The sequence below is a fragment of the Stigmatopora nigra genome, chromosome 19 (genome assembly GCF_051989575.1).
Source record: "Stigmatopora nigra isolate UIUO_SnigA chromosome 19, RoL_Snig_1.1, whole genome shotgun sequence".
Lineage (NCBI taxonomy): Eukaryota > Metazoa > Chordata > Actinopteri > Syngnathiformes > Syngnathidae > Stigmatopora > Stigmatopora nigra.
In genome coordinates this window covers 9,621,799-9,640,041 of record NC_135526.1, presented here as the reverse complement: position 1 = coordinate 9,640,041, position 18,243 = coordinate 9,621,799, and the positions used below count along the sequence as shown (strand labels likewise).

Here is an 18,243-nt window from a genome sequence, read left to right as displayed (position 1 = left end):
GCATTTGTTTCGCGTACAGCCCATAATTGCTCTTCAAAAGTTGGTGTGATATTCCACCCGGAAATATTCAATATGAGAAGATTTTGAGTCCAATTTTCCTTTTAAAAATGGCATTTATATGTGGTGGGGCCTCATCAATAATGGAGGCTTCCCCGGCCTATTTTCTACCCGCTTGGGACTCGCCGGTATCCTGGCAACTGTCGCTGAGGCAACCGCTGCAGAGAGGCCACTCCCGCTACGAGCTCTGAGAAAGTAGAGGATGCTATGGAAAGTTTTATATCCAAAATATATGATAAAAACCAAGACACACTGAAGATGTGACTTTTTTCCTTGGGCCAAGCCCTCCCAAAATCCAAGTCATCTATCCCCTTTGAAATCACTGAAAAACCAACTGACCTACTTAAAATGAATGTCTATAACTATCAATGCCAGTGAATGAGTTATGGGCAAAAAAAATCTAATTTGAGCGAAATTGCAAATATATAGTGAGAGAGAGACTATTATAACATTCAATTGACACCACTGAAACTGCAGATCAAAGAAAATGTACTGCAAAGAAGGCAATGTTGAAGGGGCTCTAGTTTTGAAGCCTAGAATTGCAGTAGAATGTAGGCTACTCAAGCTTCTTGTGCAGATCATAAATTCATTACTTGTCTACCAATAAAAACTGAACGTCAGCCATAATTTTAAGACTCGGTGTAGACGTCTTTCACCGTCAATGGCAGTCAAAGAGGTGAAAGCAACAAATATCAGTTCTGGTTCAAATCGATATTCTTTCCTGCGTCCACGAGTGATGCAGCAACACTACACTGGAAGTGGGTCATCAGCTGAGCCAGACTAGCCCCGCCCATGGATCCACCCCCTCTCAGCTCACGTGCTTGTCATGTGCTTTTCTTCCTCGTGCATCCGCACACATTCAGGCCACGCTCTTTATGGGCTTTATCGAAAGAGAAAATTATAAAAAGTAGGCACAAAGTTTTGCGAATTGTGTTTTTTTTTAAACGCTCAGATTTGTTTTCAAGAGCAAACGTCATTGTAACAGTCCCCGCCCTCTCTGCGTTTTGACTGACAGGCCCTCGTGATAAGGAGGCGTGGTTTGCAAGTCACGCGCTAGCCATGCAAAGCCCCCTATCGCCAGCGTCCCCCCCCCCCCCCACACACACACACACACACGCACACACAGTCACTTACACGCGATCACACGCACACACAATGACATACACGCGCACACAATCACACGCACAAACGCGCACACACACATGCGCACGCACACACGCGCACGCACACACGCACACGTATATACGCTCTATGTTAGGGGGGCGCCCATGTGGCCCAGCACCACGCTTGTTGTTCTCAACGTGGATTGGCCAGCTGCCGCTGAGGCAGCCAATAGGCGGCCTCACGCGCTCGCGCTGTGCGGCATTTTGCAAAACATGGAATCCATCTTTAATGGAAGGGAACGTGCCGTCACAAACTAGGCGAGCGCTCGGTAACGTCATATTGGCCACGCCGCCTTTCAACGCCTACAGTCAATATGAACGACGCAAAGGAGTTTGAGTGGTACCCATGGGAGGGATAAAAGTGGCCCGACTCGACGTAAATAGGGTACGTGGCGTCGTCCGCGTTTTACCGGAGCCGTAGTAAAGGGCGTGGCTGACGTGTATGTAGGCGTGGCCTGAGTTCGACGCAAAAAAAAGCTTGTTGTGTGTCGGACGAGCCAGCCGCGTCGCCATCTTGTTGCTCCCGCACTTTGACGCCGACCACCCCCGGCTCGGTCCGGTCCGGCCCGCGAGAAGCCCACGGGGACGCGGAGGCGAGCGGACCTTGCGCGCGCCCCAGAGGACCAGACACCTCCCCGCGCTGTACCCATCCCGAGCGCCCCCCCTTTCCTCTCGTTTGTCCTGGTCGCAATCGTTGCTCCTTTTCTGTCTTCGCGATGAGCATCGACACGCTGCTGGAGGCCGCCCGCTTCCTGGAATGGCAAGCCGAGCGAGACCGGCACGCCGAGCCCGTTCAAGCCGACTCTCGGCGCCTCTTATGCGGTAAGAACCCGACGACGAGCACGCAGAGTCGACCCACTTCTTCTCCCCCTCTTTACTTGTGCGATTTGGCTTTTTCTTGGAATGTCCACTTCCTGCCCAGTGGTCGCTTCTCTTCTTTTTTTATCAACCGCACGTCACCAGCAAGGATTTCCCGTCCGTTTTTATTCCCACCTCAAATTTTTATTAGACCTTTTTTCCGTTTTTGTGACGTCAGCGGTGGCATGTGTGGTAGAAGTGTGTCGCACGCACGCACGCACACGCGCGCGAGATCCACTCGTCCCACTTTAAGAGGGCGGTGGCGAGCACGCACACACACTTTACATAACAGTATGACACAGGCGCGTGCGCGGGGGGCTCCCTCACGGCCACTCCTCTTGTTTGTTGTTCACGAGCACGCGTATTAGCGTGGAAGCAAGGAATGCGGAGGGGGTACGTGACGCCTCCTTCTGATGACGTGGCACAAAGACACCCCCCCCCCCCCGACCCCCGCATATTTCTTCCACCACGTGTCTTCAGCTAGACAGCGCACACACTTGAAGGGGGAGTGGCCAGTTACCCTGCCCACACCCCTCCCCCATGCCGATCTATAGCGCACACTCTTACATAAGTGCCTTTGCGCGTGCGCGTTGCAATCTGGTTTGTGTAAACTGTAAACCAGCGGTGTCAAACTTGGTTTGGCTCGCGAGCCACTTTGATTTCTTGTGGGCCGGAGCCGTTCATTTCCTGCCATAAAAATGTAACTTAATGGCCGCTAAAAATTAAGGGAAAAACAATGGGTCAAAAGCAAGAAGGTGCGGTGAAGGATAATGCAAAGAAATAGAGTATGATGATAATCAGTATTAAGCACTAAATGATTAAAAAAAGCATAAGTCGTGTATGCTGGCTCGCCAATACGAGAGGTGCACCAGGACAAGTTGGCAAGTGGTCGTGCGTTATGCTAATGTGAGGACATTTGTGTGCGTCTTTTTCGTGATATTTTGAAGGGGAGACAAAAGCAAACAACCCTAGATAGGTTCCTTTTACAAACTCTGGCTAAAAGTGAAGGTGGAAACCAGGCAAAAAGGGCCAAGCTGGCAGAAGAAAAGTAAAAAACTAAAACAGCGCTGTCCACCAAAAATAATTTTGACGCTGACGAGCCTCTTTCAAAATTTCATTTGCTGGCATGACGACAATGAGCAGCCAACCCTCTGAACCGGTTGTAACTAGAATTGTAATTAAGTAAAAATAAAAACACAACTGTTTAAATTGTGAGATAGATGCTGACTCTCGGCTGCTAAATATGTCTAAGAAATCACGACGCTGAGGATGTTCGACATTTTAGCTGTTACCATGACAACATAGACATACATGAGCATGACATAAGTGTGTGTTGGTTTCCTGATTATGCCATCACGTTGCTTCCTACCCTTATATTTAAGGACAGTAGGCTGGTTGCAATCAAGTAAATAGTCGTTCATCTTGCAAGCCGTTTATCCTCGCAAGGGTCGTGGGGGTGCTGGACCCTATCCGAGATAACTATAGGCAGTGGATGGGGACACCTTGAATCGGTTCCCAACCAATCACAGGGCACAAGGAGGCGAGCAATCTGTCTCCCATACACATACAAACCACTCTTCCACCGTGTCGCCTTTCAAATCATGATAATTTAATACATAGTGATCTTATTTTGTAAATTAGCATCAGCTTTTCAAACCATTAATTTTTTAAATTTATTTAAAATGAGATATTTTTCCGATGTGTATTTAAAATTGTAGCTGTCAATTTTATGGTGGCTGATCGATTTAATATTTATGTAATTTTTATTTTCATTTTCTGAACTGCTTATCCTCACATAGGTCGCAGAGGGTGCTGGAACCTATCCCAGCTGACTTTTGGTCGCAGGCAGGACAGACCATGAAGTGTAGGTCAGCCAATTGCTGGGCATGAGAAAAAGGACAACCATTCACGCATGCCTAAGGGCAATTTAATGTGTTCAATCAGCCTATCATGCATGTTCTATTTTTGGAATGTGGGAGGAAACTGGAATACCCAGAGAAAACCCACACAAGCCAAGAGAACAAGCAAACTCCACAAAGTAGGACCGCCCTCGGATCGAACCTAGGATCCCATAATTTTGAGCCTGACGCGCTAATCAGTTACCCGCCTGGCCAGCCCTAATTTTTATCTTTCCATTAATTTTTTTCAACTTTTCTTTTCTGTTTTAATTGAATACAATCTTTATTTCGGTTTTTATTCCTTGAACTTTTGCATACTTTTTGCGCGCATAGCATATCTCATTCTCCCATCAAACTCTAAACCAGTTCATTTAACTATGTTAATTTCTATTTATATTCATTTTTGGAGCGTCTGGTATTCCATAGTTTTTCGGACAAGTCAATCTCGATCCCCCTCCCCCTCCACACCCCGCTCTTAATTCATATAGTGTGGATTAATTGAAACTTGTCCCAATTTAATCCACCGCTATATAGAGGAGGAGCCATGCAAGGTGAAGACGTTTATCAACAAGGCGGAGCCGACCTCACTGCAGCCGATAGGAGCCAATTGCACCCCCCTCCCTCCCCTTCAAGTGCCCATCGCCCTCATTCCGATGGCGCCAGTCACCCCGGCGACGCCGTCTCCCACCCCCTGCGCTTCTCGTTCCCCGCCACAGCCACAATGCACCCCGCAAGTCAAAGGGGACGCTATCGACCGCTCGCTGCCTCAGGTTGATCTTCAGTACCCGCCACCCGCCTGTGGAAACGGGCTGGTTCACACTCCGGCCGACCCAACGGCCCATCTCCGGACCAACGGGATGACGCCTGATGATGCCAGAGGCGGCGCCAACAACAAGAGAAGACCCGGAGGGTCAGTATTTCACACTTAACTCTTTGGCTGCCATTGACAATGATAGCCGTCCAATCCATTTGAACTGGCGAAAATGATTCATGAACAAGTACGCCTTCCCCGTTAAAATACTTTGGACGTCTGTCGCTGTCATTGGCAGTTGACAAAAGCAAAAGTGTTGATATCAAAGAATCCTTTGGAGAAAGAACAACAATTCACACTCACAATTAGGGACAAGTTTAGAGTGTTCAACCAGCCTAACCTGCATGCTTTGGGGTTGTGGGACAAAACCGGAGCACCCGGAGAAAACCCATGCAGAGAACATGCAAACTCCACACAAGAACCCACCGGGAATTGAACCCTGAATATCAGAACTGTGAGGCCGATGCGCCAACAGCTCCTTCACTGATGGAGTTATGTTGACCCAAAATTATTTATAATTTTTTTAATTTCCAAAAAGCAAAATGGTTAATTTGTTATATTTGAGCTATGATGTAACTACAATTAACATTCTCAGGACCATTATTCTTATTTTTGTTTAACATTTAAAAAAGTTAAATAATAAGCTGAATCCAATGAACCTGTGATATTCATTCCATAATTTAGGATGTTTAGAATTTTTCATCTTTGCGGGATAAATTGTATTGAAAATAAATTAAATAATTAAATCCTGTAATGTCCTATTTAAGCAATTTTAAGTTGGTCATTTTTTGCTTGCAACTGCAGTCGGTTTGTCATGCATATGCGGGTGAACAGATGAAATTGAAATATTTCAACTCTTTACCATTTAGGGAGCAGAGTTGCAGAGTAAAAAAATAGAAATCCCTTTCTCCCACGTTTACCTCTAAAGCCGCACATTTTGCTTTTATTACACGATTATATCAAAAGTAAACAGTAACAAATATATGCCTTTATCGACTATAGTGAGGTTGCGCCGTTTAGTTGTCTTGTTGCCATTGGCACATCTAACTTAATATAAATGATCGTGTTGCATCATAATATAAGTATGCAATTAACACATTTTTTAGATCTATGATTAAAAAAAATCATCTATTTTTTTTGGTGTGCAACATTTGTATTTATTTTGCTATCTATGTGACAATAACTCCCAATTTTAGCAAGCAATGGCAGATATCTTAAAAACTTGCATCAGATTTACTGAAACCGAAATTTGTATCGCAACAACAAAAATGGGACATGTAGCATTTTTAAATAGTGTAAGTCAAAGCATTCCTATTTCAAAGCAACGCTTTATTTATCCTGCTGTCTTTCAGGGCAGGAACAAGGGAAGTCCACAACAAGCTGGAGCAGAATCGGTGTGTTACTTTTGACATGCTCCTAACTCAAAAGGATCATCCTTTTAATGTTTTGTTTTCCTTATTGCTTGCCTTTTTGTTTTTGTCAGACGCGCTCATCTGAAGGAATGTTTCGAGAAGCTTAAGAAGAATGTCCCTAACGTGGATGACAAAAAGACGTCCAACCTCAGCGTCCTGCGCAGCGCTCTGCGTTACATTCAGGTAAGGATTAGAAGGTTGTTAGCGACACTGCCACTGAAAGATTGGTCACAAAAGTGACTTCAATATATTGATTGTTTGAAAAGGACAATACAGTAATCCCTCAAATATCTCGGCTTCAACTATCGTGCCTTCACTGCATCGTGCTTATTTTCTGGCAGAAATATTTTTTTTTGTTAATTACATTTATTCGACCGGAGGTCGTTGATAGGCAGAATTCTGTAAGTGTCTGCGCCCCGTCTGCACGTCGTAAAATTCATGATTGGCTGGTCACTAGATGACGAATGTCGCGAGATTTTCCGAACCCCCTGCTGCGTCACTACGGTATCGCATTGACGATCAACAGAACTCTTACATTGCTAGGATTCTGTAAGTGTCTGCGCCCCGTCTGCGTCATAAAATTCATGAATGGTTTTTTCAATTGGTTCATTTTTAGTGGTTTATGGTTCTTTTTAGGAATTTGCAATTTGGAATCTTACTGAATCACGGGAATACAAAAATATATTTTTAGTATTGCAGATTTACATAAAATAGTTACAAAAATATTTGTCTATGTGATTCTACGTGATTTTCCCACACAAAAAAAAGCATACGATGAAAATAGTCACAAAAATAAAATAAAAAACCCGATTGACCGCCTCCGGTCGATTATGCTTACTATGTTACCTTTATTTTTTGGAAGTTCGTAAAAATGTTAAACTCCACGCTGAAACTGGCAAGCGGAAGCGACTCGGGTCCTACGCTTGCTACTAGAACTCAGCACTGAAGTAAAAAAGATATCATTATTTTTTTTAAATAGGGGGACCCTTTGCGTTTTGTCGTTTATCGCAGGCAACACCCTTTAGGAATGTGTAATCCAGCAGACGATCCTTTCGATTCATATTTCAGAAATACGATGACGATTGGTCAATACCCCACCCTGTTACACAGTAATTGTCATTTGCAAATGACAATGCCATGTGAACAAGGCGGCCGTTCTGGAAGCTGAAAGTTGACGGACGTGCAAAAATTAGCTCGTGTGCATGATTTCTCCTTCCCCTGGTGTGACGCAGACGCTGAAGCGCAAGGAGAAGGAGTACGAGCATGAAATGGAGCGCCTGGCCCGTGAGAAGATAGCCACGCAGCAGCGTTTAGCCGAACTCAAAAAAGAGCTGAGTCAGCGCATGGATGCACTGGAAATCGAGCGTGTCATCCGACAGACCGTACGGCCCGAAGACGACCAGGCGTCCACCTCTACCGCCTCAGGTATGCCCCAGACTGGTGCCAAGTACTGTGATCTTTATTCCGCGACTTCAATTTTTGCAGTTTCACTACATCGCAGATTATTTTCATATATACATATAAATAAAGTATTAAAAATGTCTAAATCTACTCTGAAACTCGCAGCCGGATGTAAAATGGCGTAACAGAGCAGTGCTTCATCTCTTAGTGTCGCAGAAGGAATCTACATTAGAGAGAAAGTGGGCGTGCCAAATATCATATAATACAGTACCTAGATGCATTCGTCTTGCCATTTCCTCTCTTTTGCGAGTGAATTTTGCCATTATTTTTGAGTCGGCATTGAAAATGCGCTCTAAATATTGACGTTCTCTGATATGCCAAAGGAGTAGCACCCCCATTACGCCTGGTAATACACAGGAAGTTAGCTCTTTTTCCCTGTGCGTGTTGTGGCAATCTGTTTGCTGCAAATAAATTCTAATAAATTATCGTGAGGTGAAGAGGTGCGGGTTGTAGCAGCTGGTCTCTCTGCCCAGCCTGCTGTGTTGCACATTGCAGCGACCGTTCTTCTTCCCAAAGCGCTGCCCATTTCCTTGGCCACTGGTGCATATGTGCCGTTGTTCACTGCCCGAAGCTTGCATCTCCCGAGGTGCAAAACTGTAAATTCTCATATGGACGAAGACACCCCGACTCCAAGGATTTTAAAAATGAACCGGTATTATGATGCTGGCATGATGAGAGGACGTCTGCACTGCTTGGGGCCACTCAGAAGGAGACTGAATTTGCCAATTGTCTTGATTGTCATGACAAAAACAACAGCATTATTTGTAAGAAAAATGCCTGTCGAATATGACAGAGGACATGGACAAAAGCTCCAATATACCGTTTTACTTTATTTAAATCAAGTGGGGAGGAACTACTTTCACTGTGAATACAGTATTTACATTTACATTTATAGATTATATTTATTTATACAATAGTCTTCATATGCCTGTAACTGTGATTTAATAAATACACTCCTTGACTATAGGACTTGTGTACTTGTATTTTCGGTTAGGCGTGAAATCATGTAGTTTAGTATGTATAGTAATAATAAGGGTGGTCCCACTTTGCGTTTTTTTTTTTTTATTATCGCGGCCATGTCTGGTCTACATTATCTGCGATAAATGAAGGATTAGTGTTTGCTGATTGACTTTGACGAGCTACAGCTGGTCATTCAAATTCATGAGCCAACAAGTGTCAATATTTGCTGAGTCATCCTTTTAAATGGTTCAATACATTCTTGCTGACTCATCATGACATTAACTTGACGGTAAATCATTTCTTGGTGACTCGTCAGTCATGACATTTGCTGAGCCATCTTGAATTGTGATGATTTGACTTGATATTCTCGCTGATTCATGACATTTTCTGACCTCAAACCAGATTAATCATCAAATTTGGATGTACTCATTGAATTATCACTGCTGATCTTTGTTAATCGTTACTCTTAGTTAGCAAATTTGATTTGGTGACTCGTCAAAATCTTGCTGCTGAGTCATTCTGCCTTACAATGTCAGTTTTACATGGATAAACACTTCTGACAGCAATGTTGCTCTCCGCAGAAGGCGAAGACAATTTGGAGGACGCCGACGAGGAGCCCTCCAGCATTCCCACACCCCTCCTGCCCCCACAGGCAACCCCGATTACACGACTTCCGGTATGGCAAGTGACCCCGCCCGCCCCACCGCCGTCTGCCCTGCCGACGACCGGTGTCATCGCCCGCGCCACCGCCCCCCGGCCCCCTGCGTCCCACCCGTCTGTCATCCGGGCCATCAGTCACGCCCTCCCTGCCAATCACAAGCACCTCCCGCACATCGCCCCCTCGCCGGGCCCCGCCCTACCGGCCAACCACAAGCACCTCCCGCACATAGCTCCCTCGCCCGGTCCAGCCCGGGCCATCAGTCGAATCGCGGTGCACCCGGTGGCCCGCCTTGCAGCCCCGCTCCCGGCGCGCCTGCCTGCCTTGTACCCACAGGCGGTACCGGGCACCCCGCCCGCCGTCATCGCCCACACCTTTGCCCACCACGTGCAGGCCGCCCCCCAGGCAGGTGCCAACGTGGCCACCACAGCTGGCCAGCAGGCGGCGGCTCTGGTGAAACCTGCCGCCGTGCTGGCACCTCGTCCCCAAATTGTGGGCCAGGCGTCCGTCACCATGGTAACAGTGCCCACTTTCCCCGTTGGCACACTCAAACTGGCCTGAACGCGCTGTTGGCGCGTTGCTACGGTTGTGATGTTATTGTTAACTTATTCGTGTCCACCGGCAAGAAGGACTTCAGAAGGTAGCCCACCAACCCAATACAAACAAGCTGGATCATTGACGTTAAGTTACTTTTTCAGAAAAGCAGCGTCCTCATATTATCCTCAGGCCAAAGGATCAAATGTTGCTTTGGTGCTATCTCAGTGCCGAGGAAATAGGTTAGCATGAGTTCAGATTCTTCAAATGCTGATTCTCTGCGATCTTGTGGCGATCGGAAATACTTTTGGGGGTTACCAACAATGAAAACTGAAACTTGACTTTTTTGGAGGGTCGTGAACAGGGCAAATGTGTGAATGCGACCACTGAACTTGTACAACGCCATTGACTCTGACCATCGTCGTCAATGGGGGTCAATGGTTTAACCTTTCGATCACTGTGATAACAAGCACACTGAGTGAATGATAAGCAATGAAAGAAGTTTAGATTTCTTTTTTTTTGTTGGAACATTTAAGGAAACAACTTTTTCTTGCTGATGTACTCTCGTCTAATATTCTTCTGATTCCATATTTGGTTGTGTAATCTTGTTTGTTAACCTGAATGTGATGCACGTGGAGCGTCTGACTTCTACTTTTTAGTTGTGGTGCATGTTTGTGGGACCATGTAGACAAAATGGGGGGTTGGGATGTTTGCCCTCACAGTATATAATATTGATATTATATATTAATCCAACGCAGCTGTTTTTCCCTATGGTGAAAGTTAAGTTATAAGGCCTGAGCACTGCGGGCCCTCAACATGATGACCTTAATCTGAAAATTCTTAATAAATATTATTACATTTACAACAATCCTTGTTTGTTGGGGTCTGATGTCCAAAATGTATTTGCTTTTTTTTCAGTATATAATATACAAAACAGGAGACGGTGTGATAGACTATGACAGCCACTAGATAGCAGTAGAAAGAAAAAGTAGGCCACAAAAAACTACACAGATGATGCTGAGAAGTATCATCTTGAGGTGAAGATCACAAAATGGTCGTCTCGTCTTCATATGCGGCTGCTATGCATCTGTTCCTGAATCCTCTCCAGAAGCTCTTGCATCCTTCTCAGCTGCACACAATGACACAAATCAGTAAAAACCACTACAAGGCACATTATGGACTCAATTCGGCGCACCTCCTGGTCTTTCTCAAAAATGAGCCTTTCCTTCTCCACGTCAAATGCAGCGAGTGGCAGCGGGACGTCCACATCGCTTCCTTCGCGGGACTTCTCACGCAAACTGCTGAAGAAACAGGATGACAGTGAGGAGCGACGACCGATAGCCATCCGCAGACGCTCGCCGACACGTGCCTCCGTTCGCGCTCTCGGACCACCATGCGAGTCATGCTCTGGATGCAATGAGCTCTGTAGTTCTCATAGTGGCTCTCACGGGTCACATCCTTAAGGTCCTGCATATGCGTCCTCACTAGCATATCCCGCAGAAGCAGAAAGTCTGAATGTGCCGGACTCTCGACTGAAAGCAGGAAAAGAAGATGGATATCAAAGTCTTGAGTTCACTTAAAAGCACCAACATGGTACAATTTCTTCAAAATGGAAATAAGTCTACAAGTGGGTCAATTCAAAATTGAGGACGTTTCACCTAGCAAAAAAATTCTCGACAATCATACAAAACAATTAATTTAGCATTTTCTAAGGAAAATGACTTGCCCGAGATGGGAAAACCAGAGACTTGTTTATTCCGTCTAGGTACAATGTAGTAGTCTATACTGTAATCATAAAATTTTGTTTAGATGACGTGCCGAGAAATAAAACATACCAAGCAAGATACCCAAGGCATGTTCAACATCTGGCATCATGGTATTCTATAGAGCAGTGTTTCCCAACCACTGTGCCGCGGCACACTGGTGTGCCGTGAGCAATGGTCAGGTGTGCCGTGGGAAATTGCAAGAAGTCATACAATGTGATATTGAGAGAGAAAAAATTATATGAATATAAGGAGATTAAAATGGAACTATTACAAAGTTCAAATCTAAATATGATGGACGTTAAATTGTAGATTATACTATTATTTGATTCAAGTTGTCAAACAGTAATTTTTTGCTCTTTTTCTTAGTCGAAATGGAAGTTGTCTGGTTTCTAGGGCATCAACTTTTGCCGGCGTGAAGTCTGTGTGAGCACAACATTTTTTGTGTAATATTAGGAGATTTAAGTAATATTTGGAGAAAAATCATAAAATGATGCGATCAATAACTTTACTTGGTTATTTGCATCACTCAAACCGGAAGTCGTTCAGGGTCCACAGGCCAAATTTCCGTGACATTAGGTCATTGTGAAAAATTAGATTTTGGAATAATTTTGGATGCGATTTCTGCTGATAAAACTTCGATGAGAATAACTATTATAAATATAGGCGACAAAGATTTTCAGATGGTGGTGTCCCTTGAGATTTTTTTCAATGCAAAAAGTGTGCCTCGGCTCAAAAAAGGTTGGGATACACTGCTATAGAGCAGGGGTGCACAATTTTTTTTTGCTCACATACCTACTTTACAAGGAGCTAATTTTGCGCAATTGACCATTTTTTCTGGCCCCCTGACAAAGCTCAGCAGTTAGGTATGCCTGATGCAGCACGACCCCAATTGTATATTGGCAGGTAGTAATCGTGCTTGGACTTGATCTGGGCTCCACCAATAATGCCTTAGTGATTGACTGATAGCTCGCGATCGACGTATTGAGCACACTGAGATCAACATAAAACACTACAAGGCACATCCTGGACAGCATGGTGTTCGACTTAGCACGTAGCCTCCCATTTCTGAGGTCGAGCATTCAATCCTCAGTGGGTTCTGGTTTTCTTGTGTGGAGTTTCATGTTCTCCCTATGTCTGTGCCGATTCTTCCTTCCGGGTTACATCATGCAATTCCGGAATGACCCACATAGTCAGTCTTAAGTGAACACCGCTACCTTCGACTACACCCCAGGGGTACACGCGACCCTTGAACTTGCGGCCTTTGCTCTCCACCAGGATGTTGCTGCCGACCACTGCAAACGGAACTGTGTCCTGCGCACATGGGACAATGGTCATTCACCAGTATTTTGGACAGTGAGCTAAGATTACCTTGAGAAGCTGGTCACGCCTCTTGAAGTCATCATCTTCATCCGAGTCGCAGTCCGAAAACTGGTAGATGTTAATTCCGAAGCGACGCAGCTCTTCACGGATCTACGACATTGAAAACATGACAAAGGGAAACACTTTCTTTGTCTTGTGTATACCTGTCATTCCGTAAGGATTTTCCTTAAATCATATGGATTTGTGAGAAAAAATAAACACTGCGGCCGTAAAGCTAAAGTAATTCGGATTCACAATTTTTTGCCAGTAATGATTTTTTTTTCATCACTGTTGCCGTATTTTTCCAGATCTACCTAACTTCGCTTGATTTTCCACAAACTCACTTCGGTATGTGCAATTACGGCAATCTTGGACCGGCCAAGTACCGTATTTTCACTATATAGCGCACTTAAAAGTCTTAAATTTTCTCCAAAATAGTCAGTGCGCCTTATAATCCAGTGTGCCTTATATGTGAAAAAAAACAGAAAACCAAGCGAAAAACCACCACTGTCGGATATTAAAAAAACACAAACGCCTGAACTGAAACAATACTGTTAAATATGCAGATGGCATCTTAGTTTACAAAATCTTCCATCATATAGCTCATCCCCCACTGCAAGATTTTATACCAAAAAAAAATCCAAAACATCAACAATGGCTGGCTCTAGAGATGACTGTGTCGTGAGTGCTTCATACCTGGAAGTCAATAGCAATTACCATATTTTCACGACTATAAGGCGCACTTAAAAGTCTTAAATTTTCTGCAAAATAGACAGTGCGCCTTATAATACAGTGCGACTTATGATACAGTGCGTCTTATAATATAGTGCGCCTTATAATACAGTGCGCCTTATATATGGAAAAAATGTCATTCATTGAGGGTGCGCTTTATAATGCGGTGCGCCTTATAGTCGTGAAAATACGGTATAAATCGCAACGTTCTAGTGAATAGTTGTTAATATATAGAAGCATGGACCCTCCCAAAAAGAGAGCAAAACCGTCTAAATGCTGCAGAAGATTTCTGCAGGAGTGTATTACCCAATTCATTGGTGTAATACAACCAGCAAAGGATAGTCAGTATGCTCATTGTAAGGTTTGTGATCGGAATATAAATGTTGCAGCATCAGGTGAGACTCTTACTGCAAAATGAACTTGAAATGTTGATTTTTTTTAAACCACCTGAAGAACATTTGTACTTGGCAAGGAAGGCAGTTTCAGAATAGAATCCTAATCATGTATAATCGTTTTTTTCAAATATTATTATGCACATTCTATTATTTCGGAATTACATTATTGATGTAAACGTGTATTTTGTGCGTCACACAAGTGAATTTAAATGTTGTTTCTTGTTGGTGCTGATTCACATAAGGATACTGAAGTCCATATCAAGATTTTTGTAGCCAGTCATACAGATTCATGTGGTCTTAGGTTGATGGGTGTGCTTGGGGTATCGCCTACCTTGACTTTTTTCCTGCACAACTCGTCCTTTGTCAGACAGTCAGCTTTGGCCAACACAGGAACGATGTTGACTTTATCGTGCAATGCTCGCATGCACTCCACGTCCAGAGGACGCAGCCTGTACACACGTACATACGACAAGATATGACTTTTAAGAGACTATATTTTTTTTAATAAGGGCTGGTGACATGTAAACAACTAAAACATAACGACCTAAAAAGCAAGATACATGTTCATATGCTATTCCTCACTTATTGGAACACTTGCTCCATTTGTGGATGAGATGTTAACCACCACCCTTCAAGTTTCTATACATAATGACAACAAAATAGCATCTGAAGTGGGAAGAAGGCAAATGTTCCTAACTGTGAAAGAACGAACACGAAAAGTGTTTTATTCCTCCCCTTCTCAAGCTTTAGCTACTCTGGCATCGTGAATACCAATTGTTCTGATAACAAAGGGATACAAATCCCTACAGACGTCTATGCACGAGTGGGCATTTTACGAAGGATAAGTTTTATAAGCCGCCTTTTGGTGTTGAGGTTCAATTGCCAGACTTCGAATCGGGCAGGCATGGGCTCAATTCCAGCTGGTTGCGGGATGATTGTGAGTGTGGATGGTTGTTTGTCTCTCTGTGTGCCTGACTAACTAACTGACTGACTGGTGACCAGTCTAGGGTGTCCTAGTCTGCCTTTCGCATGAAGTATGCTGGGCTTCACGTCTTATTTTATACTGCATAAGAGTGAAGTACCCTCTTCACCTCGTCTTCATTGGCTGTCGTTAGCTGTCGGTGACGTCACAACGAGTGTAAGTTGACATTTGTCTCATCTCATTTTATGAACTGGTTTATCCTCATTAGTGTCACGGGGGCAGGTGGAGCGTGTCCCAGCTGACTTCGGGCCAGAAGCAGGGGACACCCTGAATTGGTGGCCAGCCAATGGCAGGCTATTCATACCTAGGGGCAATTTAGAGTTTCCAATCAGCCTACCATGCATGTCTTTGGAATGTTGGAGGAAACTGGAATTCCCTTAGAAAACCCACACATGCAAACTCCACACAGGTGGACCGACCTGGATTTGAACCCAGGTCCTCCACTCAGCCGCAAACTGTATCTGTAGCGAGCTGCACAAGCAAATCTATTGCCATGTTGATTTAATAGTGGTTTTGTCAAGCCACAATGGCTAAACAGAAGAAGAAATGTATTTGGTTGCAGATTTACTCTCAAAGCTATTTTCAAGGTGGACCTTTCAAGAAAATCTAGGCATCATGAAGAAAGGTCGGACAACTCTGAAGCTAGTTAACCTGTCACAGCCGGGAACAGACATTTTCAGCTCTAAATCTAATAAAAAGTAAAATAAAAATAGAAATAAAACAGAACAGACTCAACTTTCATCATTGGCTTCGATGGCAATAGGAAAGAACGTTTTGATGGAACGCAAATGTACGGATAATCTCTACGATGGAGTTAATGGAAATCTTCTTGAGGAAAGAAAAGAGGATGGATTTTGTGTACAACTAAATTGGTGAGTAAAATATGGCTATATTCCTAAATAATATTTCAATTTCATGAGGTTTTTATTTATGCTTTTTATGTGTCGTAGCAGTAGTAAAGGTTCTATAGCCATAAAATAGTTTTTGAGGGTTGGATTGATTTAGACGTAGCAATACTGAAGGTGTAGGTGTGAAATGCACGGCCCGCCACTGCCAATAACTCATCTGTACCCGTGTCCATAAGGCGAGATGAAGTAGAGGCAGCAGTGGACGCGGTTGTCTTGGATGTTCCTGCGGTTCAGGCCACTCTCGTCCCTGAAGAATTGATCAAACTGCTGCTCCACATAATCCTCCAGGTGCTTCCAGCTGTATATGCATATACATAAATATACAAAATAAGAACCCACACCTCTTATTGTGAAGGAGTGCGCTCAGGCATAGTAGACCTTTGCATGTTGTTGACAGCATCGCCGAAGCCAGGCGTGTCGATGATGCTCAGCCTCAGCTTGATTCCTTTCTCCTCGATGCTCACGGTGTGCTTTACCATGTTGACCGTTTGGCTGATCCGTTCTGCATCACACGAAAACATTAATAATTGTGATCTCGCTGAAGACATTCACACATTCCGTTGAATTATTTGAATGTCGATGATTTTCGTGGTTTACCTTCCGCATTGGGTATCTTTCGCTCTTTGTAAAGATCAGTAAGGAACAGGCTGTTAATCAACGTCGACTTGCCCAGGCCGCTTTCGCCTGTGCATTATGTTTTGTTAGTTAGGATGATTATGAATTTGAATCCGGTGTGAATAGTCAGACTGACCCGCAACCATCAACGTGAAGGTGAAACCTTTTTTGACAGTTTTTCGGTGAACTTGATTGGGCAAATTGGAAAAACCCACATATTCTTTGTCCTGATCCTATATAAGAGAGGCAAATGGAGGTTTAAAGAAATTTTATAAACTATATATTTGTTTGACTACTACGCCACTACTATTGACTTTAGTAGCAGCTAATGAGTTAATTGATACAATGTTTCGAGTTCTGACCTCAGGCGAGTCATATGGGTCAAAGGATCCCCAAGGGCTCCGAGGGCAAGAAGCAGGGCTAAGTGGCGAGTCCAGTGAGCGCTGCCATAGGGGCATCCTCGCGGCGGGCGCAAAGGAACGCTCGGGTGATGACGGGCGGGCCGGAGGAAGAGAGTGTGAGGCGTTTGGTAGGAATCTGCTGGCGAATGGGAATCGAATGCTGTCCTCGTCTTTCACGCGAAGAGTCGATAGCTGCAAGAAAAGAGATGGAGTTACCTGGTTCGCAGAACCCAACAGGCGTCATCTGGCCTCCTTTTAGTTATCACCTCCCATTACCCACAAAGCTTTGCGGCCACTTAATCCTGCTTTTAATGCTCTAGAATGGATGGGGGCGGGTGGAGATTTAACACATTACAGCACACACACACACACACACACACACACACACACTAGAAACACTAGCACTGGTGCACAAATGTTTTTGTCTTACCTCCTTTTCTGACAAAGTTGCAGCTGCACACACATACCAACACAATTTAACAAGCGAGAATACATGAAACGATGTGGAATAAAAGTAAATTTTCCAAACATACATATTTAACACACAGCAGGCTACAAGATTTGATACATAATAAGGCTATAAAAGAAATGTATTTTAGTGCAACATTGGGTTACAATGATCATTAAAGCTGAGCAGAATGTAAAAATGCTTCCAGTGTAAACAGATTTCAGATATAGCCTATGGTATACTATAAGTAGGTCTACAAGTAGTATCCAAGAAGGTATAGTAATATAATATTTTACTTTTTTCTAAAATTTGAGAAAAATAAAAGAAAACAGACCTTTATTTTTGCTGCGAAAGCGAACAGGTGACGACATGTGCTCCATGCTGAGGGCACACAAACAGAACACTTGTACGCATAAAACGCACTGAACTGGATTAAGTGTGTGTGCGTGTGACGCCTGGATACTGACGTCACTTTTGTTCACGAGAGAGGGAAAAACAATGACTGAATTAACAAGAATATTACAAAGTCAGTATATTATCAGGTTTTGCAAGCTAGCAGGAACTCTTAATGATCAAAATAACGTCTCTCAATCATTTTTTAAAAATTCTGCTGAGATGTCTTTGTGTTCATAAAGCAGAGGTCTGTTTGGATTTTTATATATATATATATATATATATATATATATATATATATATATATATATATATATATATATATATATATATATATATATATATATATATATATATATATATATATATATATATATATATATATATATATATATATATATATATATATATATATATATATATATATATATA

The 18,243-nt window shown here is 43.5% G+C and overlaps 2 protein-coding genes across 2 annotated transcripts; one reads left to right on the top strand and one right to left on the bottom strand.

The window, feature by feature from the left end:
* Nucleotides 1-1,703: 1,703 nt before the first annotated feature.
* LOC144212233 (max-binding protein MNT-like) lies at nt 1,704-10,682 on the top strand. Its single transcript, XM_077739935.1, has 6 exons — nt 1,704-2,042; nt 4,511-4,886; nt 6,140-6,181; nt 6,271-6,382; nt 7,432-7,624; nt 9,202-10,682. The coding sequence occupies exons 1-6, from the start codon at nt 1,937-1,939 to the stop codon at nt 9,837-9,839; spliced, it is 1,467 nt and encodes a 488-aa protein (XP_077596061.1). The 5' UTR covers nt 1,704-1,936; the 3' UTR covers nt 9,840-10,682.
* A 1-nt stretch (nt 10,683) lies between these two features.
* Nucleotides 10,684-17,841, bottom strand: LOC144212234 (septin-4-like). Its single transcript, XM_077739936.1, has 12 exons — nt 17,753-17,841; nt 16,932-17,423; nt 16,706-16,802; nt 16,552-16,638; nt 16,333-16,456; nt 16,118-16,252; nt 14,396-14,513; nt 12,947-13,048; nt 12,793-12,889; nt 11,182-11,344; nt 11,008-11,110; nt 10,684-10,941 (listed from the first exon to the last, which is right to left on the bottom strand). The coding sequence occupies exons 2-12, from the start codon at nt 17,025-17,027 to the stop codon at nt 10,879-10,881; spliced, it is 1,185 nt and encodes a 394-aa protein (XP_077596062.1). The 5' UTR covers nt 17,028-17,423; nt 17,753-17,841; the 3' UTR covers nt 10,684-10,878.
* Between the last annotated feature and the right edge of the window lie 402 nt (nt 17,842-18,243).

Bases quoted from the DNA above. Each gene is read 5' to 3' on its own strand.
- LOC144212233 (XM_077739935.1), top strand. From the start codon at position 1,937: ATGAGCATCGACACGCTGCTGGAGGCCGCCCGCTTCCTGGAATGGCAA. The intron at 2,043-4,510 runs GTAAGAACCCGA...ACCGCTATATAG, and splicing joins CTCTCGGCGCCTCTTATGCG to AGGAGGAGCCATGCAAGGTG. The intron at 4,887-6,139 runs GTCAGTATTTCA...GCTGTCTTTCAG, and splicing joins AACAAGAGAAGACCCGGAGG to GGCAGGAACAAGGGAAGTCC.
- LOC144212234 (XM_077739936.1), bottom strand. From the start codon at position 17,027: ATGCCCCTATGGCAGCGCTCACTGGACTCGCCACTTAGCCCTGCTTCT. The intron at 14,514-16,117 runs GTACAGATGAGT...ACGTGTGTACAG, and splicing joins ATCTCGCCTTATGGACACGG to GCTGCGTCCTCTGGACGTGG. The intron at 12,890-12,946 runs GTAATCTTAGCT...CCATGTGCGCAG, and splicing joins GGCGTGACCAGCTTCTCAAG to GACACAGTTCCGTTTGCAGT.